The sequence below is a fragment of the Maylandia zebra genome, linkage group LG8, assembly GCF_041146795.1.
Source record: "Maylandia zebra isolate NMK-2024a linkage group LG8, Mzebra_GT3a, whole genome shotgun sequence".
NCBI classification, from domain to species: Eukaryota; Metazoa; Chordata; class Actinopteri; order Cichliformes; family Cichlidae; genus Maylandia; species Maylandia zebra.
Window position 1 is genome coordinate 2933665 of NC_135174.1, and position 25440 is coordinate 2959104.

General features: G+C 43.1%; 1 protein-coding gene across 6 annotated transcripts in view; it reads left to right on the forward strand.

Moving 5' to 3' along the window:
- Nucleotides 1-25440, forward strand: part of LOC101466981 (rho GTPase-activating protein 23) — an 80552-nt gene that overhangs the window by 27564 nt on the left and 27548 nt on the right. For 2 of the 6 annotated variants that reach the window (XM_076887184.1, XM_076887186.1), the window contains exons 1-4: nt 1991-2925; nt 16751-16942; nt 17907-17937; nt 18449-18541. In XM_076887184.1, the coding sequence (XP_076743299.1) occupies nt 2710-2925; nt 16751-16942; nt 17907-17937; nt 18449-18541 (532 nt within the window). In that variant the 5' untranslated portion in view covers nt 1991-2709. Of the gene's footprint in view, nt 1-1986; nt 2926-16750; nt 16943-17906; nt 17938-18448; nt 18542-25440 lie in introns of those variants that run through there. The other 4 variants (XM_024799052.2, XM_012915718.4, XM_076887187.1 and 1 more) reach the window with 3 other exon arrangements.

Genomic DNA, 25440 nt, shown 5'->3' on the forward strand with positions numbered 1-25440 from the left:
GTCTTCTTTGTCTCACAACAGAGGTTTGAAACTAAAGATAACATCAAGCTTTAGTTAGGGTCAGCCTTTAGTATCTATGGATGTCAGCTATTTAAGCAGTAACGGCATTTAGTGCATGTCTGAAAAGCCCAGGCTACAGTCTTCTGTTGCACTGATGCAGTTAGTGTGTGAATATTATTAAATGTGCTTTGGTGGTATGCGCTGTGAATTCACGTATCATCTGATGAAACAGAAGAGAAAGTCACACAGCCTCAAGGGAGCATCCTCTCCTCACAGCCACTCCTCGACTGGGTCATAAAAAAAAAACAAGCAGAGCACATGCATATTCTTGTATGACTCACACATTACTATGACTCACACACAATATTATGTTATTTTTGTTCTGCCTAGACTCATGATTGTAAGTTCCTAGCATCAGTAAAAACTATAAATAAAAAAGAAAGAAATCATTATGAGTGCATTGGAAGGGGAAGTGAAGGCCAGAAGAGGATGGGAGATGAAGATGCAGAGTCTGCTGTATGATGTTTGCATGGCTGTCACCCTCTTTTAGTGTCTCTACATCACACTTTTGTTTCCTTATCTTCATTCGCCCTTTCTCTTGCTTTCAGTCTTAACTGTATTCAGGTGTTAATAAAACGAGCACTGTGGGCCTGACAGCACTGTTAGAGCTGTTTGGTAAAGCCTAGAGGAGGATGGACACGTGCAGCCACACACACACACAAGCTGGCATTCACATTTAGTTTTTCTAGAAGCACTAACATTGATGCAAGTTGGCGGTTCAGTTGTAATCATTTATTCCTTCTCTCAGAATCCCACATTTACTCAACATTGTGTTATCAAAAACACTGATGCACAATACACGTGTTGTTTTACACTTACTTACAGATTTCTCTTTAAACTTATTACACTTATGTGTTCGTGTCAAATCTCTTATCGCACTCTTCAAGACCAATTCATGGCTTTGTGTACATGGGCAGTTCCTTAAATCCAAAACTTTTATTTAAAGGAGGAGACTTTCAATTATTAAAACAATAATTAACATGTGAGCATAGAAGTTATGGTCTGCCTTAACGTATAAAGCACCTTGAGGCGACTGTTGTTGTGATTTGGTGCTGTATAAATAAAACTGAATTGAATTAAACTGAATAGAAGGGAAGCAATCTAGGCAACAATGACATGTCATGAATTTGCACACTATCTTTGCCAGTTTAGCATTATTTAACAACAATCCAAGCAGGTTTGTCTTTTTTTCCCCGTTAAAGCAGCAGGCAACATCGATGAAAATTGTGAGAGGATCCTTTAAGGTTTCAGGAGAATTGATGAGCGATTTGATTAGTGAAAAAACAAATATATGATAAACCGATTTCTAAAATGAAACCACAATAGTGAAACAAGCTTAATACAGCTACCTCTAGTAAAAATTAAACACAATGTCACTTTACTCGCTAATACAACACCGACCTTACATGTTTAGCATACAGTTGTTCCATAGTGTAGTAAATAAAAATACCTACTAGTTATATTATATGTTCAAAGGACACTGTGTGCGGAGCACTGTATATGTAATACCCTAGAAAAAAGCAACCAATCCTAACTAATCATATTTCTGCGCTCAGGGAATGTTTGTCGTTTTTGCTTGACCTTTTTTTTGATGATTTTTCTGTCCCATATAAATTAATAATAATTGTAATGTAAAATAGACCCACATTTTATGTGTTCTGAAGAGCAATATCAGCTAGCCAGTTGTGAGTTTAAGAGAAGCTGACAGGAAGAGAGAGAGAGAGAGAATAGCATTTCTCTTTTCTCTACCAGTGGCCTGGACTGTTAAGCTAAAGAATGAGATGAATGTGACTGAAAGAGAAAAAGAAGGAGAAGAGAGAGAGAGAGAGAGAGAGAGAGAGAGAGAGAGCTGGCATGTCAGCAAATAGTCCCAAGGCAGAGAGAGAATGAAAAGAGACGCACAGTGGAGAGGGGGGAAGACTATACTTAGACACCAATACTGCTCTAGTGCCAGAATAGAGGAGAATATCTTATAAGCACCGTGGGATTTTTGCATTACTTATTTGAGATGGACTCGTTTCTGAAATCCAGAGATGAGTGATGAATATAAGCCAACCTACACACAGCAAACCACTACATCACTGAACTGAGTGTGTTGCATTTGGACAGTTACTTTGAAAGCTTTCAAGAGGACGAGCTGAAATTGAAGAGAAGTACCAGCTTATTTTACAACTAGAATTAACCTGGAACTGATGTTCTTTTATACAAAGAACGTTATATCTAAATGAGAGGATATAGAGGGCAAGAAGAAGTGATATTTCCTGTTTTGATCACCAAAAAAAAAGAACACTGTGGACTTGCTCAAGAGAAAATTGAAGAAAAGTGAACACCATATTATACTTGAAGTTTGGACTGCGTCTGCATAGCTTGAACATCGATCTTTAAGACCTTTGAAACATGACCAGATGAGTAGACTTACAGACTTTGTGCTTTGCCAGTTCTGATGGTGCTGCTTCAGTAGTTAACACTGTGTAGAACTGTTTTTGTTTTTTTTTACCACCAATTTAGCTTACTATTCTGGTCACAATGCAGCAAGTAGAGACTTTGCACAGATGAACGCAAATCGCAGTCTCACATTCTGAAGCTTTGGTGTGTTTTTATGTGTTTGCTACAAAGACAATACATGTTTGTTTGAATGTGGAAGTTCTAATGTTGAGGGTGTCGAGTGTAGCACCAGCTCCAGCAGGCCACAAGTGGCGATTCCAGTGCTCTGTCGGGGTTGACTGTAGCGACGCCGAACCTCGCTGTATCTGGCTGGCTGTTTTAAGGGATGTTTTACCTCATGCCTCCCCTTGTCAAACACCCATCACATCAACAAGAAGAAGTGCATACCAGAGGGTCATACGTCGCCGTTGCTTGTCTTGGGTAATTAGTTGTGATTAAAGCAGTATTAACAAATTTGATTTATTGGTTAAAGGACTAGTTTTGTGCATGACAATCTTAAACTTGACACACTATGTGGAGCGCTTTCTGCTGGATTTCATTTGCTATCTGTACAAAATTGTTTAAGAACAATGTTTTTGAAGAAAAAGTGTCCCATAGCTACTAATACGCTTAAATAAGTTCTAAAATAACAGTTTAAAATCAAACATCAAACATCTCATGTTATTTAGCACCCAAAACATTTAATCTAAAACAGGATTAGGTTTCAAGGGAGGTTTGGGGTGATGACCAATGATCATGTAGACATCATTCCAATACCATGTAATACCATCAATACCATCACGTAGATATCAACTCACCAACAACAGGGTTTTGGCCTTTCAATATTACATCATTAGTAGAGTCAGCATGTTTCGACCATGTACCTCACATAGTAGCCGTTCTGACTATTATGGCTTTACTACCTGAATCAAGCAAATATTATAACAGAACACTTAATGTTTTACCTGTTCCAGCTCATATTTGTCCCAAAATGTCTAGTAATTGTGGAATTAATAATAATAATGGATTTATATAGCACTTTTCAAGGCACCCAAAGCACTTTACAATGCCACTATTCCTTCACTCTCACATTCACACACTGGTGGAGGCAGCTACAGTTGTAGCCACAGCTGCCCTGGGGCAGACTGACAGAAGCCAGGCTGCCATATCGCGCCATCGGCCCCTCTGGCCAACACCAGTAGGTGGTAGGGTAAAGTGTCTTGCCCAAGGACACAACGACCAAGACAGAGAGCCCGGGGATCAAACCGGTGACCTTCCGGTTACAGATACGCTTCCCAACCCCCTGAGCCACGGTCACCCCGATTGTGTTGAGTTATTGGGCATTAACCTAAATTTGATGCTCTGTCACTGGTATGGGATCTAAATTGGGAAACACTGGTAGACACTAGACACTCCCTAGTGTCTATCTCTTAAAAACTACTACGGAATACCTCACCTGTTAAATGCATTAAAAATTACCCTATTAGCAGATCAACAGCCCTGACCTATTGCAATAAGGAGAGATCATTTGGAAGAATTTGACATAAATAATTGAGATATAGAAATTTACTTATTTGGCAATTAGACTCCAATGATCCATCATGGCAGAACGGAATGCCATATTTATAATTTGCAAAGCGGCGCCCAGGTGTCACTGTTGATGATGACGTCATCTAAACAGACATGCAGCGTTCGGCTGCAGCACCCAGTCCATGAGGCGCTAGAAACTGACTGGGGCTCCAAACAAGCCAAACGGCAGTGTGACAAATTGGGAGTGGAGAAGGCCATTTTTTCCTTGGATTTTGCAGACAAGGGAATCTGCCAGTGGCCCTTGGTTAAATCCAGTGTTGTGAAAAAGCGAGCAGTGTCTAACCGGTCCAGGAGTTTGTCGACCCACGGCATGGGATAAGCAGCAAATTGCGTTCATCCTCGTGAATGAACTTACGGATCATGGATTTTAAAGTCTTTTTCAGCCACCCCACCAGCCCGTCAGTTTGAGGGTGGTAGACGCCGGTCCAAACAGATTTAATGCCCAGTAATTCATACAGCCCTTTAGTGTCCAAGACATGAACAACGTGCCCTGGTCAGTCATTTTCGCTTTTGGGATACTGACTTAGGAGATGACGTGAAACAGTGCCTGCGCCACACACTTTGCAGAAATGGTGCACAACAGCACTGCCGTGGAATATTGCGTTGCATAATCCACCAGAACTAATACAAAGCTATATCTGTGTGCACTCCAGTTAAATGACCCGATGAGGTCCATGCCGATGCATTCAAACAGAACCTCCATTAATAGTAGTAGGCGCAAAGGCACTTTTGGAAAGGCCTGCTGGTTAACCAGCTGTCACTCTGAGCAGGAAGCGCACTATCGGTGCACATCCGCTCGGATGCCCAGCCTGTAAAATCAGGCACCAAGCAGATCACACAGATGCAGCCTGTCTTTAATCAACACAAAATGCGGGTAGGTCCACGCTGCATCAGGGCGCACCAAGTGACCATCAGTTTTTATCACTCAGTCCCTAACCCCTAACCCTGAGCAAAGGGTGTCAACAGCTCTTGCGGAAAATCTTTAGTGGAATGAATCACTGGAGTCGGCGGGGCCTCACAAGGCCCTGCCACCTCCTCCTCCCCAAAGTCACCATCAGATGCCCCCGCGTCCACCGCTGAGCACAGCGCAGACACCACACCCCGCTAAAGGTCATGAACACATCCCGACACACACTGCCCCAACAGGTTACTAAACCCCAGTCAATCTGTCCCCAGAATTAAGGAATGCGTCAGGCACGGGCTAACTGCAGCCTTTACTCTATGCGTTTTGCCCTTGTATTTAATTTGCAGGAGCACTATGGGATATTCAATTCAATTCAATTCAATTTTATTTATATAGCGCCAAATCACAACAAAAGTCGCCTCAAGGCGCTTCATAGGTACAGAGAAAAACCCAACAATCATATGACCCCCTATGAGCAAGCACTTTGGCGACAGTGGGGAGGAAAAACTCACTTTTAACAGGAAGAAACCTCCGGCAGAACCAGGCTCAGGGAGGGGCGGGGCCATCTGCTGCGACCGGTTGGGGTGAGAGAAGGAAGACAGGATAAAGACATGCTGTGGAAGAGAGACAGAGGTTAATAACAGATATGATTCAATGCAGAGAGGTCTGTTAATACATAGTGAGTGAGAAAGGTGACTGGAAAGGAAAAACTCAATGCATCATGGGAATCCCCCGGCCGCCTACGTCTATTGCAGCATAACTAAGGGAGGATTCAGGGTCACCTGGTCCAGCCCTAACTATATGCTTTAGCAAAAAGGAAAGTTTGAAGCCTAATCTTGAAAGTAGAGATAGTGTCTGTCTCCTGAATCCAAACTGGAAGCTGGTTCCACAGAAGAGGGGCTTGAAAACTGAAGGCTCTGCCTCCCATTCTACTTTTAAATACTCTAGGAACAACAAGTAGGCCTGCAGAGCGAGAGCGAAGTGCTCTAATAGGGTGATATGGTACTACAAGTTCATTACGATAAGATGTGGCCTGATTATTCAAGATCTTGTATGTGAGGAGCAGGATTTTGAATTCAATTCTGGACTTAACAGGAAGCCAATGAAGGGAAGCCAAAACAGGAGAAATCTGCTCTCTCTTTCTAGTCCCTGTCAGGACTCTTGCTGCAGCATTTTGGATTAGCTGAAGGCTTTTCAGTGAGTTTTTTGGACATCCTGATAATAATGAATTACAGTCGTCCAGCCTGGAAGTAATAAATTAGCGTCACTCTGAGACAGGATATTTCTAATTTTAGAGATGTTGCACAAATGGAAGAAAGCAGTCTTACATATTTGTTTAATATGTGCATTGAAGGACATGTCCTGGTCAAAAATGACTCCAAGGTTCCTCACAGCGTTACTGGAGGCCAAGGTAATGCCATCCAGAGTAAGAATCTGGTTAGATACCATGTTTCTAAGATTTTCAGGGCCGAGTACAATAACCTCAGTTTGATCTGAATTAAGAAGCAGAAAGTTAGCGGCCATCCAGGTCTTTATGTCTTTAAGACATTCCTGCAGTTTAACTCATTGGTGTGTGTTAACTGGCTTCATGGACGGATAGAGCTAGGTGTCATCTGCATAGCAGTGAAAATGTATGCTATGTCTTCTAATGATGCTGCCTAAGGGAAGCATGTATAATGTAAACAGAATTGGTCCTAGCACTGAACCCTGTGGAACTCCATAATTAACCTCAGTGTGTGAAGAGGACTCTCCATTTACATGCACAAACTGGAGTCTATTAGATAGATATGATACAAACCACTGCAGTGCAGTACCTGTAATACCTACAGCATGTTCTAATCACTCTAATAGGATATTATGGTCGACAGTATCGAACGCTGCACTGAGGTCTAGCAGGACAAGCACAGAGATGAGTCCACTGTCAGAGGCCATAAGAAGATCATTTGTAACCTTCACTAAAGCTGTTTCTGTGCTGTGATGAGCTCTGAAACCTGACTGAAACTCTTCAAATAAGCCTCTGCAGATGATCTGTTAGCTGTTTGACAACTACTCTTTCAAGGATGTTTGATATGAAAGGAAGGTTGGAGATTGGCCTATAATTAGCTAAGACTGCTGGGTCTAGAGATGGCTTTTTGAGTAAAGGTTTAACTACAGCCAGCTTGAAGGCCTGTGGTACATAGCCGGTTATTAGAGATAGGTTGATCATATTTAAGATCGAAGCATTAATTAATGGCAGGACTTCTTTGAGCAGTTTTGTAGGAATGGGGTCTAAAAGACACGTTGATGGTTTGGAGGAAGTAATTATTGAAGTTAACTCAGAAAGATCAATTGGAGAAAAAGAGTCTAACTTAACATGAATGGTACTAAGAGTAGCTGTAGATAATATTACATCTGTGGGATGATTATTGGTAATTTTTTCTCTAATGATAAAAATTTTATTTGTGAAGAAGTTCATGAAGTCATTACTGGTTAACGTTAAAGGGATGGTTGGCTCAAAAGAGCTCTGACTTTTTGTCAGCCTGGCTACAGAGCTGAAGAGAAACCTGGGGTTGTTCTTATTTTCTTCAATCAGTGATGAATAGTAAGATGTTCTGGCTTTGCGGAGGGCTTTCTTATAAAGCAGCAAACTATTTCTCCAGGCTAAATGATGATCCTCTAAATTTGTGACACGCCATTTCCTCTCCAGATTACGAGTCATCTGCTTTAGGGTACGTGTTTGAGAATTATACCACGGAGTCAGGTACTTCTGATTAGAGACCTTAGTTTTCACAGGAGCTACAGTATCCAGAGTCGTACGTAGTGAGGAGGTGAAATTATTAACAAGATAATCGACCTCTGTTGGAGCAGCGTTCAGATAGCTGCTCTGCTCTGTGTTGGTACAGGGCATTGAAGATGATAACAGTGGGTGGATTATATTCTTAAACTTAGTTACAGCGTTTTCAGAAAGACATCTACTTTGATAAAGTCTACTCTCCACCGCTGTGTAATTAATTATTGTAAATGTAAATGTTATCAGGAAATGATCAGACAGGAGAGGGTTTTCAGGAAACACTGTTAAATGTTCAGTTTCTATGCCATATGTTAAAACAAGATCTAGAGTGTGATTAAAGTGGTGGGTGGGTTCTTTTACATTTTGAGAGAAACCAATTGAGTCTAATAACAGATTAAATGCCATGTTGAGGCTGTCATTTTTAGCATCATGATGTTAAAATCACCCACAATAATTATTTTATCTGAGCTCAGAACTAAATTAGATATAAAGTCTGAGAAATCAGACAGAAACTCTGTGTAAGGCCCAGGTGGACGATAGATGATAACAAGTAAGACTGGTTTCTGAGTTTTACAGCTGGGGTGGACGAGGCTAAGCATCAGGCTTTCAAATGAATTAAAAGTCTGTCTTGGTCTTTCATTAATTAATAGACTGGTGTGAAAAATTGCTGCCACACCGCCCCCTCGGCCTGTGCTTCGAGGTTTCTGGTAGTTAGAATGACTCGGGGGTGTTGATTCATTTAAACTAACATAATCATCCTGCTGCAACCAGGTTTCTGTAAGGCAGAGTAAATCAATTTGTTGATCAATTATTAAGTCATGTACTAACAGAGACTTGGAGGAGAGAGACCTAATATTTAATAATCCACATTTCACTGTTTTACTCTTTGGTTCAGATGTGGATACTGTATTGTTCTTTCTTTGTAATTGTTTATGTTTAAGTTGTTTGTTGCTGGTTTTTAGTTTGTTTTTTGTCTTTTTGGAAGCTGACACAGTCTCTATGGAGATGGGTTTTTGGGGGGGTAGCAGGAGGAGAGAAGCTGCAGAAAGGCGTGTAAGACTGCAACTCTGCTTCCTGGTCCCAACTCTGGATAGTCATATTTTGGGGGGTTTAATAATGGATGTCCCCATGTACACACCTGACCTCTACCCACTATGCCTGCAACAATGCCCCGGGTCGAATAATCAGGCTCCTTTTTATCTTAAAGGCCTCATAGTACCGTGTCACCCTAATAGAGTACTTCACTCTCAGACCCCAGGTCAGTGGTATTTAAAAGTAGAATGGGAGGCAGAGCCTTCAGCCTCCCATTCAGCCCATCTTCTGTGAAACCAGCTACCAGTTTGGTTTCAGCAGACAGACACCCTCTCTCCTTTTGAGATTAGGCTTAAGACTTTCCTTTTTGGCAAAGCACATAGTTCGGGTTGGATCAGGTGACCCTTAGTTATAATGCAATTGGTCTACGCTGCTGGGGGCGTCCCATGATGCAGCGAGTGTTTCTTCATTCACCTTTTTCACTCACTATGTGTTTATACATCACTCTAAGTTTATCCTTAGTTATTATTAATCTCTGGCTCTCTTCGACCACCTGTCTTTGTCCTGTATTCCTACCCTAACCCCCAACTGGTTTCAGCAGATGGCCATTCCTCCCTGAGCTTGGTTCTGCTGGAAGTTGCTTCCTGTTAGAAGTTTTTCCTTTCCACTGTCAACAAAGCAATTGATCATAAGGGTTCATATGATTGTTGGGTAGGTTCTACCTTACAATGTAAAGAATCTCGAGGTGACTGTTCAAATTGCTATATCTGCTCATTCACAGCTGTCCACTATCAGTTCCTGTCCCCTTCGAGGTCTTAGGCATGATTAGACAATGGCCACCAGCCACATTGGCCAGCCTCCCTTAAGCACTTCTCCCTGAACCCACTGCGGTAGAGCCACTACAGCAGGGCAAGAGCCGAACAGAGAGTGAATCGGCATCCCAGGAGGTAATAGCAAAGAGAGTTGACCGCCCACCTGATTGCCAGACAGTCTTTTTCTACTGTATTGTACCTGAATTTTTAATAAATAATAACCAGCTAGCCCCAAGAACCTCACCTCCTTTTTGGTCTTGGGACATGGGTAGGATGCAATAGCTGCTGTTTCGTCTGTCTGGGGGTACAGCTGCACCGTATGCAGACGCAGGATTAGGACTCTCTCTGTGCATTTCAGGCATCTTTGTGGAATAAAACTCTGATTTCTTTCAGAATTTTATTCAGATGCTGGTCCGAATAGACTTCACCGTAACTCATACAGCTCCTTTATAGTACAAGACATGAACAATGTGCCCTGGTCAGTCAGTATTTCTTTGGGGATGCTGAATGACCTGAAACAGCACCTGCATGACACTCTTTGCAAAAATATTTTTCAGCAGCACTGGTTCGAGATAGCACATTGCATAATCCACCAGAACTAATACAAAGTGATATCCTTGTGCACTCTGGTGAAATGGCCCAATGAGGTTCATGCCAAACAGGACCTCCATCAGCAGGTTATAACGAGCCGATTGCACCGGCCACAACAGACTCAGCATTATTCAACAGCTATTAAAATACCCAAGCAACCACAGAAAATAGGAGAAGCTCTGACCCTTTCTGTAGAGTGGTGTTTTTAGACCAGTACAGTTTATTGTCAGTATGTACTGTCAGGTATTTATAGCCCTCCACAATGTCCACATTGAGCCCCTAGATTGAAAGTCACTGGTTGCCTGGTCCAAAATCAAAGTGCACAATCAATTCCTTGGTCTTTGTCACGTTGAGTTGCAGATGACTCTGCTTGCACCACTTGACAAAGGAGTCCACCACAGCCCAGTACCCTATCTGATAACCCTTACTGATGCATCCAACCACCACACAGTCATAAGAAAATTTCTGAAGCTGGCAGGTCTCTGTAGCCGAGTGGCTGAAGTCCATGATGTAGAGCAGGGGCCTCGAACTCCAGGCCTTGAGGGCCGGTGTCCTGTTGGCTTTAGATCTCACCCTGGGTCAACACACCTGAATCAAATGATTAGTTCATTACCAGGCCTCTGGAGAACTTCAAGACATGTTGAGGAGGTAATTTAGCCATTTAGATCAGCTGTGTTGGATCAAGGACACATCTAAACCCTGAAGGACACTGGCCCTCGAGGCCTGGAGTTCGAGGCCCATGGTGTAGAGGGTGAATAACAAAGGGGAAAAGACGTCCTTTGTGGTCCCTTGGTATTTCTGATCACCTTGTCAGAGACACAATGCTGAAGACGCATATATTGTGGTGTTCCTTGTCAGGTAATCAATAATCCAGGACACTAGACAGGCATCCATCTCATCGCTGTCAGCTTATCACCCAGGAGGGTCCGCCTTATGGCATTAAATGCACTGGAAGTTGAAAAACATTACCCTCACAGTGCTCACTGGCCTATCCAGAATGGCATAGAAGTGACTGAGCAGGTAGATGATGGCGTTCTCAACTCCGAGGTGGCACTGGTAAGCGAACTGATGATCCTGATGTGAGGATAAGAGCTGATTGAGGATAAGGCTTTCCAGGGTCTTCATGACGTGGGAAGTCAGCGCCAGAGGTCTGTAATCCTGGTGGCCACTGGGATGGGTGTCTTTAGTACAGGAATGAGGGCATGATGTGTTCACAGCACTGGGACCCTCTGCAATCACAGGCTCATCGTGAAGAGTTTATCAAAGATTCCTGAGCGCACAGGGCTTTAGGATGCAGGGATTCATCACGTCTGGTCCAGCAGACTTGCCTGAGTTGAGTCTTCTCAGTTTTCTCTGAACCTGGTTGTGAGTGAAAGTGACAGGTGGGGGGTGGGGCGTCAAGGACTTTCACAGGAGGCTATGGTGTAAAGTGGAGAGAAAGTGAGAGAGAGTGGCATTGGCTCTGTCTTCACCACACTCTGCCCTTCTGCTATTGAATGGCCTGAATCCAGTGACTTCCACCCATTCCACTTCCAACCATGCCCCCGGATGAACCAGGGTTTGGTGAACCTGGATCTGCATACATTTTGAGTCCAGCATAGCCTAAAATTTACCCCATTGTCACCTTACCAGAGTACTGTGCTTCTCTACTGGACCAGGGGAACGTGTCGGAGGGCCAGCATCACAGAACACCTGTCACAGCTCCATGAGAGGGCATTCTCGGCCAATGTGTCCCGCCTGCTCGCACCTCCAGCACTGCTGATGGGCAGGGCCCAGTGACTGTAACCACTGGGACCTGCGGAGAGACAGCATATGAAAAAGGATTAGACAAGAAACATGATGAGACATGATCGATCCTCCGTAGCAGCCAACCAAGTTGGGGATGTCCCTGCCACACTGCCAGGGTCAGCCAGACTTGGCCAGGATCATGACAACTTTGAGGCTCATCGGTCAGTGACTTTTGAGCCCCTCCACAAACTGTTCGAGGACAGTTATATTTAGCAGCCGAGCCTTTCCTGGCGTGGGACCATACAGTAGCCAGTGGCTACAGCATCGTACAACCACCTGGCGTAGGTGAAGGGCTGACTTCATAGTCAACATTCCCTCCTTGCCGTGTGACGACAAAGGTCCTTGCCACTTGAAAAGTCATTTTGAGCTGGATGAAAGGAGAAATGCTAGTACTTTATCTCGGAAAAAATTGTCTGAGCCTTGTCCCTGTGTTGTACAGGCGCTGCTGACATTCTTCCATACTAACCTCCCCAACATGTGTAGCTTTTCACTCAGGTCCAGAATGTATAAAATGTTATTCTTGCCTGGGCTTGGACCGCCCTCTCAGTTTTCTTGAATTAGGTTCAACACCTCCAACATCTTCTCATAGGGAGAAAAGCCCAAAATTGCCATGACATTCATGGCCATGATGAGTGTATGGAAACTTCTGACCACAACTGTAGGTTACCAATGACCTGGTGGGTGTTTAAAGGCCAGTTAAGGAACACAAGCTTGCACAACACAAGTAAGATCAGTCTTTATCACTGTTTCAGTGATAGGCACTAGTATTCACTCATCTGCCTTCACACATATGAGCTTGAGTGATCCCATTCTTAATGTGTAGAGTTTAGTGAGATGTTGGACCACCCTTTGCAGCGATGTTTATGGTACTTTTTTACTATTTTTCAAGAAGTGTATTTGTGAGGACAAACATTGATCTTGGATGAGAAGTCCTGGGTCACAGTCTCTGCTCTAATTCATTCCAGAGGTGTTTTGTTGGTTTGCAGACTGGACTCCATGTCTTTATGGACTTGCACTGGTGTGCAGTCATGTTGAAACAGGAAGGGACCATCACCAAACTGTTCCCACAAAGTTGAGAGCCTGAAATTGTCAAAAATGTTTTGCTATGCTGAAGCGCTAAGAGTTCCTTTCACTGAAACTAAGGGACAAACCTAACTTGTGAAAATAAATTATTATATGTATTAATTGGATAGCCAGATAGGGAAGTGTGATTCGTCAATCCAGAGAATATGTGGCAACAACACTGTATCTGACGCTTTGCATTGCGTTTGGTGATGTAAGGCTTTGATGCAGCTGTTCGGCCATGGAAACCCACCACCCACCTCTTAATTTTTCCTTCCCACTGTCGGAAAACTGCTTGCTAATAGGGGGTCATATGATTGTTGGGTTTTTCTCTGTATCTGTTATTGTACGATCTACTGTACAATATAAAGCGCCTTGAGGCGACTGTTGTTGTGATTTGGCGCTATATAAATAAAATTGAATTGAATTAAATTAAATTGAATTGAATTAATGGGTGAGTTGCTGTCATTCCCAACTTGAAATATTTATTATCAAGGGAATTTCACAATTAGACTTGTTGCACAGGTGGCAGATCCTGAGAGCTCAGTGAATTCCACAAATGTTTGTAGAAGCAGTTTACACAGGTGCTTTGTTTTATACACCTGTGGCTAATGTTCCCTCTAATTTTTCATATGTCTGAGCGAACACACAAACTCCCTGAGCGGACACTTGGACCACTGTGAGCAACAGCAGACGTGGTCACGCCAGCATCGAATCCATCCAAGTCACGTGGTTTATTAAAATAGTCAAATTACAGCATTTACATTTATGTTAGACTACTTTTAATTAAGTGCTTTATCCCACTTACAATGAAAATTAAAAAAAAATCTTGTTCATGACCTTTGTAGTATGTTAACACTATTGGAAGTAAAAATAACTTGAACTCCAACAACTTCTTTTTTTTTTTATAAAGCTCTGACTTGTATTATGAGTCTGAGTCTGTGGTCTGGGAGAGAGTCCTGTAACTCTCTGTCTGCAAAATACAGTATATAATGACCAAGTAACTGAGTTATGCAAACAACAAAGTTTTTTGCAGCTGTTTACCTAAAAATGCAGCCAAGGCGGTTTTTAAAATAAACATTTCAAACTATTTACAGAACAATCAGCTGTTCTGCATCAAATCTGATGCCACACAAATTATTTGTGCCACTCCAAAAAATAATTTCTGGCCACTATGAGATAAAGGAGTGAACAGCCTGATACCTGCAGGCCTGACAACAGGAGATGTATCACTCCTGTAACACCTGTAACATTCAGCAGTCGCCTCATTGTTCTGACACACACAACAAAACTATTGACCACACTACACACTAACTACACACTAACTACACAAGATTTGTGCTCACATCTCAAAACACCGCCACGTTCCCCCTTCCTAAACAACTAAATGCCATGTTGCCATATCAACATGGCATTGGTCGACATGGTACATTCTTCGACCAATAGGAAAGGCTGGGGGAGGGAGGCTGTTTTTGCTCACAGGCGGAGAGTGCTTTCCTTTCCTTTGCTGTTTCTTCTTCCAGTAAATATAATCAACAATAGTATTCAGGAAGAAAAACAAACATTGCAGATATTTTTATCATAACTCTGGTTTTACGTGGCCGCTCAACACAATTTAAAAACTGGTATAAAGTCCACACTTTGTCCGTCAGTTGTTCCGTCTGTCCTGCTCACATCTCCAATGGTTGTACACGTTGTCATTAACGTGGCTTCACTCCACATCAGCCGCTTTGCTCGCTAAAACACCAGTGTCGGCACATAAGGACGCTGTCATAGCCTGTCAACGACGTGGATTAGCTGCGTATATACGAATGTGAATCGCATTATTGGCTGGACTATGGGATAAGGTGGCATCGTTCTAATCCTATACAGGAGCAGCCAGTCACTGACTCACACTGCAAAACAGGATTGTTAAAGTATTAATTTTAATTTCAATTCAGGTTAGATTTTTTTTTTTTTTTTTTTTTTTGTGCGCAACGCAGATTTTCTGTGCGCATAATGCGCACGCGCGCAGCTTAGAGGGAACATTACTTGTGGCCAATGGAAGTGATTGGAATTACTTAAATTCAGTCTTTTAGATGGGTGATTTTTTTTTGTCCATCTGTGAACAAGTTCCAGTGCAATTGCTTTGCTTAGATCACTCAAAGACTTTTGACCATTTGTACTACTCTGCAGGTTCACTATGGACCTAAAACGTGTGCAGGTAACAAACTTCAGCTTCTGCATCAAACTGAGCCATTGAATATTCATGTTGATAATCATGGCCACCAACAAGAGCTGTGTCTCCACTACAACCCAGTAATAATCAGGAGTTTTAGTGTTAAAGTTTACAGGTTCATAGCATACCTTACACCTATTCTCGGATTCCTTCACTGACTTCCAGTGAGATAAAGCTCTACAGTGATAGGCCCCTGCTAAGCAGCAGAACGTCTGAGACCTTCACTGCAGCCAGCCTCTCTGATCCTCTAACCAGGGCTTTTCTTACTGTCCCTCACTCTAATTTTACAATCAGAGGAGATCAGTTACCAGCTTGCCTGACTCTGTTATTTGTTTAAAATGACTGCTGAAACCCAATTTTCAGCAGTTCTTAACCTTTCCTTAATCTTTTCCCTTTTATTTTTGGTCATAGTTTGCAACTGTATGCGTGTTTGAACATGTTTACTTAACTTCTGTATGTGGCTTTTTTTAAAACTGTGAAGTGCTTTTGTGTTTAAAAGTGCTATACAAATAAAGTTATTATTGTTGTTGTTGTTGTTGTTCTGTCATGGCAGAGTTCTGAAAGGCTGTGAACAATGGAAAGCCCTGAGCAGAAACTACCTGCTCAGTGCTGTAGAGTGTGCTAGTGTTGCATTGCTTTTAAAGTATGCATATAAAAGTTATTACATTCCAGTTCTTATATGAAACTAAATAAAATCGCCATCTAATAGCCATCACCATCACTGTCTTCTGTGAAAAATTTCCATGTGACCTTTCCAATGTGTTTAGCAGTAAATGGAAATCATTGGTAATCACCTAAACGTATCTCTACATTCAGTTACACTTTCTGCCAAATAGACGTTGCATCAGATGATGTGCTATGCTCTCACTCATTTCCCCAAACCTAACAATCAAATGATGATGTGTATTTTACCTTTAGTGGCCAGGCATGTTTACATGCAGGATATCCTTATGAACTTTAAACATCATGTAGTACACATAGTGCATCGCCTGCTTGAACTGATTTGATGTTGGGCTACAGTCCTGGAGAAATGTAGAATGTAAAACGTAAAACCGTTCACCTTCTGAACCCTTTACCTCCTTTGTCAGTTGTTTATCTTATTTTCCAGATGTGTGTTTACAAGCCCTGATATGTTCCTGTTGTTTAAAGACTTATTTATAGGTAATTATTTTTAACTCTTCCATTGTTGGCAGGAAGTAAAAAGTGGAATCATATGTGAGGTCACTGGTAAAGTTTCTTTGTTAAAAATATGATGCATCCTGCAATTGGTTGGATTTTATAATGGTCAGATCAGGCAGTGTCCTCAGTTACTGAACCACCCGCATCCACCAACTCACGCTTCCTTAAATGTGTTCAACTCTGTGGCCTGAAAATGATACTTGTGATAAACATCACTTCAAAGTTCACACAGTAACATTTCATCCGTCTTGATTTCCTTTTGAGAGAAAAAGAGAAGCCAATGTTTACTGATCTAAACATTTATTCCATCTCCTCTATAGGCTAAAGAGAAGAGAGATGGCATATTGTCATCCAATGAGAACAGGTGTCGGCCACTATCATCAAGCGAGGTGGAGGGCGTATTGTGGCATGGCCCACGGACAATTTTTCTGCAGAAGAACTCACAGGGATTTGGCTTTACTCTGCGGCATTTTATTGTCTACCCACCAAAGTCCTTCCTCAATAACCTTAAGGTAAAATACTGCTTTCATTAGATGCACTTGAACTTTGAACTTTTCTTGTATTTGAAATCTGCATTACATTAACTCTCTGAGGTCTAAGCCATATTTTGAAAAATGGCAAAACTGACTTGTTATTAATAAAATGTGAATATATTTTGATGTATGTTAGAATTGTTATTAAAACCAACACTCCGTATTCTGATTGCCTAGGGTTATTTAGGATTGGGGTTTCCTGACAGTAATTTGAGCTCACAGGGTCAATCGAATTTTGTTAAATAAAACTTTGGTAACTTATGAGGTGTGGAACAACTATTGAACATTCTGGTAAGACTACCTATGTTATTCTAGCACATTTAGCAACTTCTCTTGCACTGATTGTTTTCTGGAATCAAAACTAAACTTAAAAAGTCTGAATCTGAATAACTCAACCCCATATACCTATATCATATATCATATTTGTTTTGGGATTTTTTTTTAGCTTATTAGGACTAGTGACATTCTCTTAGCTACTAACAGACATCATTAATATCATGTTAATGATGTCATTTGGTAAGTGGCAAAAGGGGAGTGAGGAGTTGTCCTAAAATACTAAATCAGTGTTTATTATTATTATTATCATCATCATTATTATTATTATCATTATTATTATTAGTAGTAGTAGTCGTAGTAGTAGTAATTTATTTAGAACATTTTTTATTGTTTAGCCATTTTTGTGTGGTGTAGCAGCAGGGCTCAGTGTATTTACATAGGGCTTTAGGTGCCAAGGTCAAGAATCAAATAATTCAGCATAGTATCAAAAGCCCGACGTGGACCAATTAGACCACCAATCCAACTGACAGAAAGCAGCATGTTAATGTGTGAGTGTGTTTATGGGAAACTCAGGCAGAATGCCATGGAGGCAGAGAAGCAGCAGCCAGACCTGGAGCAGTGCCCTGTGGTCTTTCTTATCTTAACACCTGCCCTGTTTCTTTCACAGGATGAAGAGAATGGAAATGGAAATGAAAAAGGTAGGTGTTTGCTGTTTCTGCTAACTTAATCAACCCCCCATTTTTTCCAAATGTTTACACATTTACAGGGGGTCGGATTTATATAATGAATCACATCAATATTACTTCTAAGTGTCTCAACATGTCCTTGGGCCCCTATTGTGTTATGTTTTGTAATGTGGTAAATGTACTGGATCTTATATAGCGCTTTAGTACTCTCCCAGAGCACTCAAAGCGCTTTATACAGCATGCCTCATTCACCCATTCATAGAAGTTGCAACATTGTATTTCTCTGCTTAAGTGCAACATTCACACACATGTGATCCATTAGAGAGCAACTAGGGGTTAATGTCTTGCCCAAGGATACTTGACATGCAGACTGGGGCAGCCAAGGATCAAATCACCAACCTTCCAATTATTAGGAGACCAGCTCCCCAAACAACAAACAATGAGGATACGGGTTTATTTTGTTTGTTTTTACATTTACTTAGATCTGATATAACACTGTGGGCTTTAATGGTACTTTAACCAGGTTGCCAGAGGTCTTGGTTGGAGCCAATGGACACGATCTTCGTGAAGAGTGTGAAAGAAAATGGTCCTGCCCAACAAGCTGGACTGTGTACAGGTAGGATACATGCATCTTCACAACATGAATTACACACTTCATTCTGTGGTTAAAAATGTGAAATTTCCAGCTACCTAAAAACAGACGGTAACAGCTTTGGTTAGAGGCATTATGTTTTTGGATTGTCCAATCTAATATAAATGTATTTTGCCAGAAATGCCGGAATCTCAGGTTAAAGCTCACAAAACTATTTCAACAACCACCAAGCAGCTAAAACAGCAAATGATTAAAGAGCAGGTAATGGATTCGGCAAAAACATGTAAACACAAAGCGCAACCCAACAGCACATACGCAGACATGCCGCTGGGACATCTCGCAGATTCTGAAGCTGCAGGTTTCGTCACTCTCCGACCAAAATTCACTGAACCAGCAGCAGAAGAACATCGTCATCAGTCCATCACACTTCCTGTACAGCTCTCTCTCTCAGTTTATTTCAAGACTAGTTTACCATCAAAAATCTCTGTTTCCTCCATTATGTGCTTGGTTATTACCCTCAAATTTCTGCTATTCAAAGGATACTTGCTGTACGGAAGAAATTTGAGCTTTTACAAATTATACCTAATTATAAAACTCTTAGCTGTGTCTCTAATAAAACCTTTGTACCTTAGTTCTGCTTCACTTCAGCAGCATCAGGTAATGTTCATATGCACAATATACTGCAGAATATTTTTAAGGTTATTTGCTATAAAAAGACAGGGCAGGAAAATCTCCTTCATGTTTTTCTGTGTTTTATCGTCAGTTACTTTGAGACAAAGACCTCTGATGAAGTCTCATGAGCATCAGCTTTGTTGCTTACATAGATATAAAATTATGGATATGTACTGATAAATAATCATAATTATAATATTTCTAACTGTTTGAGTCAAAATTGAAGTGAATTGAATTGAACTGAATTGAATCGAATCGGGACAATGTGAATCAGAATTTAATCAGTCAATCAAATCAGTGACGATACCCAGCCCTAATTACAACATCTTAATTAGGGATGGGTATTGATAAGATTTTCACGATTCCGATTCCATTTTCGATTCTGTTTAACGATTCGATTCTTTATCGATTCTCTTATCGATTCTTTTTTTTTTTTTTTTTTTTTTTTTTAAAGGAGAACACTAAGGGTTAGGGGCAACTTTTTTATATCTTCTCTTTGAACAAGGTAGAAATTTAGGAGTAACATGGCCTTACAAACCCAACAGTGAGATCTTAAGAGATCCTTAAGAGATCCAGCCTATGGCTCTTCAATGGGGTGTCACAGGGTCCCCAGGAAAAAAAATTGTAAATGTAAAATAATAAAATAAATATTCGTCTGTAGCAATAACAAAGTATAACATAAATTATTCTGTAGCAACTACACAAGAATATCCAGTAATGTCCCTGGCTACAATTAAACACATTCACTTACTGAAAATCGGGGGCATCTGCTGTGGCAAACGGGTGCAAGCCTTTGACCACAAACTGAGTCTCTGCTCGGTGACATTCGTCTATCCTGGCCTGAAAGGAGACGCTACCGGTAGACTGCAGCGAGAACTGCCAGCATCTGAGCCAGACTCTGTCTGTCTCATCATGGTCACCTAAATGCACAGTAATGGCAGGTTTGTAATAAGGCAGATCGCGCTAACATAATATGCACTGTTAGTTGATTATTTACCTGCCGCATTAACGGGAGAGGACGTGCAAACGTTACCGCTGCTGCTGGGTTGAGATTCACGAGTCCGGAGCGGAATTAAAAACATGGCATTCATTTAAGGTCATCACGTGTTTTGTCAGAAAATGTATTTAGTATTTAGTATTTATTTATTTATTGTCATTGTCAAGAACAATGAAATTGCGTTTGGGGCTTCCATACAACCCAAAAAAAAGAAGAAAATAATAAATACCCCTTAAAACCCAAGTGTACATATTTAACCCAGTGTGACTCCAATGCAATAAGACAATCCTTAGCAATAATGTTCGTAGAAATTCAGACAAAGACCTGAGAAACATGACAAAATACAACAATGCAACCCATTCAATATTATTGTACTGTGAGATATGATATCAGATATGATAGTTATCTATTTAAGAAAGAGGGGGGGGGGGGCAGGAGGGGGAAGAGAATAAAGATATGATGCACCAATGCAGACCAGTTCATTGCTATTAAGAAGTTGGATATGGTTATTGTCCATGAGAGGGGGGCAGAGAGTTCAGGAGCCTCACAGCCTGTGGATACAGGCTGTTGGCCAGTCTGGATGTTCTGGCCTGTATAGACCTGTACCTTCTCCCTGAGGGCAGCAGATGGAAAAGGTGGCGCGCAGGGTGATGTTGGTCCCGCAGGATACTGTGCACCCTCCTCAGACAGCGAGTGGGGAAGATATTACTGATCTCTGGCAGACTTGTTCCAATAATTCTGCCAGCTTCTTTCACCACCCGCTGGAGTGCTTGCTGATCGGCCTTGGTGCAGCTGGGGAACCACACTAGAAATCCATACGTCAGAACGCTGCTGATGGCACAGTTGTAGAAGTTCAACATCAGAGATCTGGGAATGTGTGCGCTCCGCAGTCTCCTCAGGTAGTAGAGGCGCTGTTGGGCCGTCCGTACAACTGAGGTGATATGGTTGCCCCAGGACAGGTCCTCGGTCACAGTTACCCCCAAGAATTTAAAACTGCTCACCCTCTCCACCGCCTCACTGCCAATGAAGAGAGGCAGATGGTTGTTATGACCCCTCTTCCGGAAATCTACAATGATCTCCTTGGTCTTTTTGGTGCTTTTGCATATTCGTAGTGTTTCCTCCCTTAAATGAATGAATGAATAAATCGATAAGGGAATCGTTTGCAAAAATGGCAAACAATTCCAAGGAATTGAAACAGTGGGAACCGGTTCTCAACAAGAACCGGTTTTTGATACCCATCCCTAATCTTAATACAGCCAGCCAAAATATGCGATAATAGCCCACCACTAGCTTTGACAATAGAATGAAGTACACAATCATTAGCCTATAAAACTATTCAGATCTATTCTCAGTAACGATCTGAATAGTTGTTTAGTCTTGGACCTGTCTGGGGTCATACATGTCAACATGGATAAAATTTACTGGCATAGTCATAAATCTTATTAAAAGATTATGGTATAATCTAAAACTGAATTATTATAATAACATATAACAATGTAATTTTATGACAGATTCACACCTATATGTGTATGTTATCATATCATGTATATGTTAATTTTGTATTTGGAACAATGTCAAGAACAGAAAGAAAGAGAACTACAGTGTCCAAAGATGTGCAGTCAGTGATATTAGGTCAATTCCTGAGTCTAAATTACAAATAGGTGTGAATGTGAATGGTTGTCATTCTTCCTATGTTAGCTCTGCAAATACTTGCAACCTGTCCAGGGTATATCCGCCTCTCACACTATGGCAGCTGGAATAGCCTGCAGTCCACTCATCAAACTGAATTGGATAAGTGGAAGAAAATGGATGAATGGACAGATTGAAATTTCTTGTCTTTACCTGTCTTCGCAATATAGAGTAGTAAGACTTAAAAAAGTTTGTTCAGAGACTAATAACACACTATCAATGAATAAATGGGTTCAAAAGTTACCAAATTTGGGTGGCTGTAGCTCAGGAGGCAAAGCAGGTCATCTACTGAGTGGAAGGCTGGTGTTTCAGTCCCTGCCTGCTCCAGTCTGCATGCCACATATTTTTAAGTTGCTTTTTGATATATCCATCTTTGTCACGGTCGATAGCAGGGACTCAAGCACAGAGCAGGTTGACGTTTCCAAACACAGTTTATTTATAACACCAGTGCAGAATATATACAGTGAGGGGGGAAATCCAGGGTTCCAAAGGTCCAAGGGGAAGCTCTCTCACACTCGTTCTCGTCTTCACGCCCAAATCACACACGTTTGCACAGCAGGATGGTCACAAGTCCGGGGAGGAAAACTATCACACAGGAGAGGGAAATTACTCACAAGTCACAAAACACTTAAGCAAAGATTCACAGGAGCTGAGAGGATCACTAACGTGTCTCACACAATCATCCAGCGACGAGAGGATCTGCGTCCCAGCCTCAAATAGTGGACAGGTAATGACAGCTAATCACGAACAGGTGTGTGGGCCAAGGGCGGGAGCCCGCAGTGAGCTCCGCCCAGGCAGAGAGAGGGAGAGGGAGAGAAAGAATACAAAACACATGTAGCCTTGCGGGGCCGGCTGGGCAGACACGGGGACCATGACAGTACCCCACCCCTCAACGGGAGCCTCCCGACGACCCACCAGGCTTACCTGGATGCCTGCGATGGAAGTCCCGAAGCATATCCTTATCCAGGATAGCCGCCCGAGGCACCCAGGAACGTTCCTCTAGCCGGTAGCCCTCCCAATCCACCAGGTACTGAAAACCTCTACCCCGGCGTCAGGAGTCCATGATGCGGATGATATTGTAAACCAGCTGGCCATCCACGAGCCGGGGGTGGTGGCGGGGGCCTGTAAGGAGGGCACAACGGGCTGGAGGGCACAATGGGCTGGAGAGCACCGGCTTGACCTGGGACACATGACAGACATTATGAATCCACATGTTGCGTGGCAGTTTGAGACAGACAGACACAGGATTGACAATGGCGTCTATGGGAAAAGGACCAATAAACTGGGGTGACAGTTTCTTGGATTCGGTCCGTAATGGCACAAAACCAGTAGACAGCCATACCTGTTGTCCGACGGTCAGCAAGAGCCTTGTTCCGTTCTGCTGTGCGGAGTAGAGCGGCCCGAGTCGCATGCCAGGCACGGCAGCACCTACGGAGGTGAGCCTGCACAGAGGGAATGGTGTGCTCACCTTCGATCGCTGGCAGCAAAGGCAGCTGGTAACCCAGGGACGCTTCAAAAGGAGACTTGCCCGTGGCGGTAGAGATGTGGCTGTTGTGTGCGTATTCAATCCACGGAAGCTGTTCACTCCAGGTTGATTGGTTATGTGAGGCGACACAGCGGAGGGCAGCTTCAAGCTCCTGGTTGGCCCGCTCCAATTGTCCGTTACTCTGTGGATGGAATCCGGAAGAAAGACTGACCTTGGCCCCCAGCGTGGAGCAGAACTCCCTCCATACTCGGGATGTAAACTGCGGCCCTCTGTCCGAGATGACGTCCTCAGGGATCCCATGGAACCTGAACGCATGGGAGGTGAGGAGCCGAGCCGTCTCCAGGGTAGTGGGGCGCTTCAGGAGGGCAACGAAGTGTGCAGCCTTAGAGAAATGGTCAACAATGGTAAGTATTGTGGTGTTACCTGCAGAGGTCGGCAGACCCGTGATGAAATCCAGAGAGATGTGCGACCATGGATGGGCCAGTGTGGGAAGAGGCTGAAGAAGACCCGGTGGAGGACGGCTGGAAAGTTTGTTCTGGGCACACGTTGAACAGGCTGATACATACTCCCGGGCATCCTTAGCCATGGTGGGCCACCAAAAGTAGCGTCGGAGGAAGGATATGGTGCGGAGGACCCCCGGATGGCACGAAAAACTGGTGGTGTGAGCCCACTGGATAATTTGAGGGCGGACGGCTAAAGGAACGAAGAGGCGGCCGGGCGGCCCGGTTCCCGGATCTGGTTCGGTTTCTTGCGTCTTCTGGATTATTGACTCGATCTCCCAAGAAACAGCTCCAATCACACAGGTGGCCGGGAGAACGGGTCCGGGGTCCGATTCCTCCCCCGTGACGGAGAACTGCCGGGACAGGGCGTCTGGCTTCACGTTTCGTGACCCTGGCCTGTAGGTGATGGTAAAGTCAAAACGAGTAAAGCACAGCGCCCACCTGGCTTGCCGGGAATTGAGACATCTGGCCGAGTGAAGGTATTCCAGATTTTTGTGATCCGTCCATATGACGAACGGCTGCGCTGCTCCCTCCAACCAATGTCTCCACTCCTCCAGAGCAAGCTTGATGGCCAGGAGCTCCCGGTCCCCGATGTCATTGTTACATTCTGCGGGAGAAAGACAGCAAGAATAGAAGGCACGGGGTGAAGCTTACCGTCCTCCTGTTGGGACAGGACTGCCCCCACCACGGAGTCCGATGCGTCCACTTCCACAACGAACTGCCATGTGAGGTCCGGTTGCCAGAGAATCGGTGCAGTGGTGAATCTCTCTTTGAGCAGGGTCAAGGCTTGCTGAGCGGCAGAATCCCACTGAAAAGGAACTTTCGGAGAGGTGAGTTTAGTGAGAGGGAGAGCGATTCTGTTGAAATCACGGATGAATTGTCTGTGGAAGTTTGCGAATCCCAAAAAGCGTTGCAGTTGCCGGCGATTTGGAGGTGTGGGCCACTCCACCACCGCTCGCACCTTCTCCGGGTCAATCCTTAAGTTCCCCCTCTTGATGATATAGCCCAGAAAAGCCACCGAGGTCACGTGGAACTCGCACTACTCCCACTTCACAAAGAGCCAGTTTTCCAAGAGGCGTTGCAGGACCTGCCTCACGTGAACTTGGTGCTCCGTGAGTGTCTTAGAAAAGATCAGAATGTCATCCAAGTACACAAAAACACAGCAGTTAACAAAATCACAAAGCACATCATTAACCATTGCTTGAAACACAGGAGCATTGATCAGACCAAAAGGCATCACGAGATACTCAAAGAGGCCCAAGTGTGTATTGAATGCAGTCTTCCACTCATCCCCCTCCCTGATGCGCACCAGATGGTAAGCGTTGCGGAGGTCTAGTTTGGTAAAGACAGTCATGCCCTGAAGCAACTCAAAAGCAGAGGAAAGCAACGGCAAAGGATACTTGTTCTTTACAGTGATCTGGTTATGGCCCCAATAGTCAATACATGGGCACAGCGACTTATCCTTCTTGTCCACAAAAAAATACCAGCCACAACAGGGGAAGAGGAGGGGCGAATCAACCCCGCTGCAAGCGACTCCGTGATGTAATGTTCCATAGCATCTCTCTCAGGCTGGGAGAGG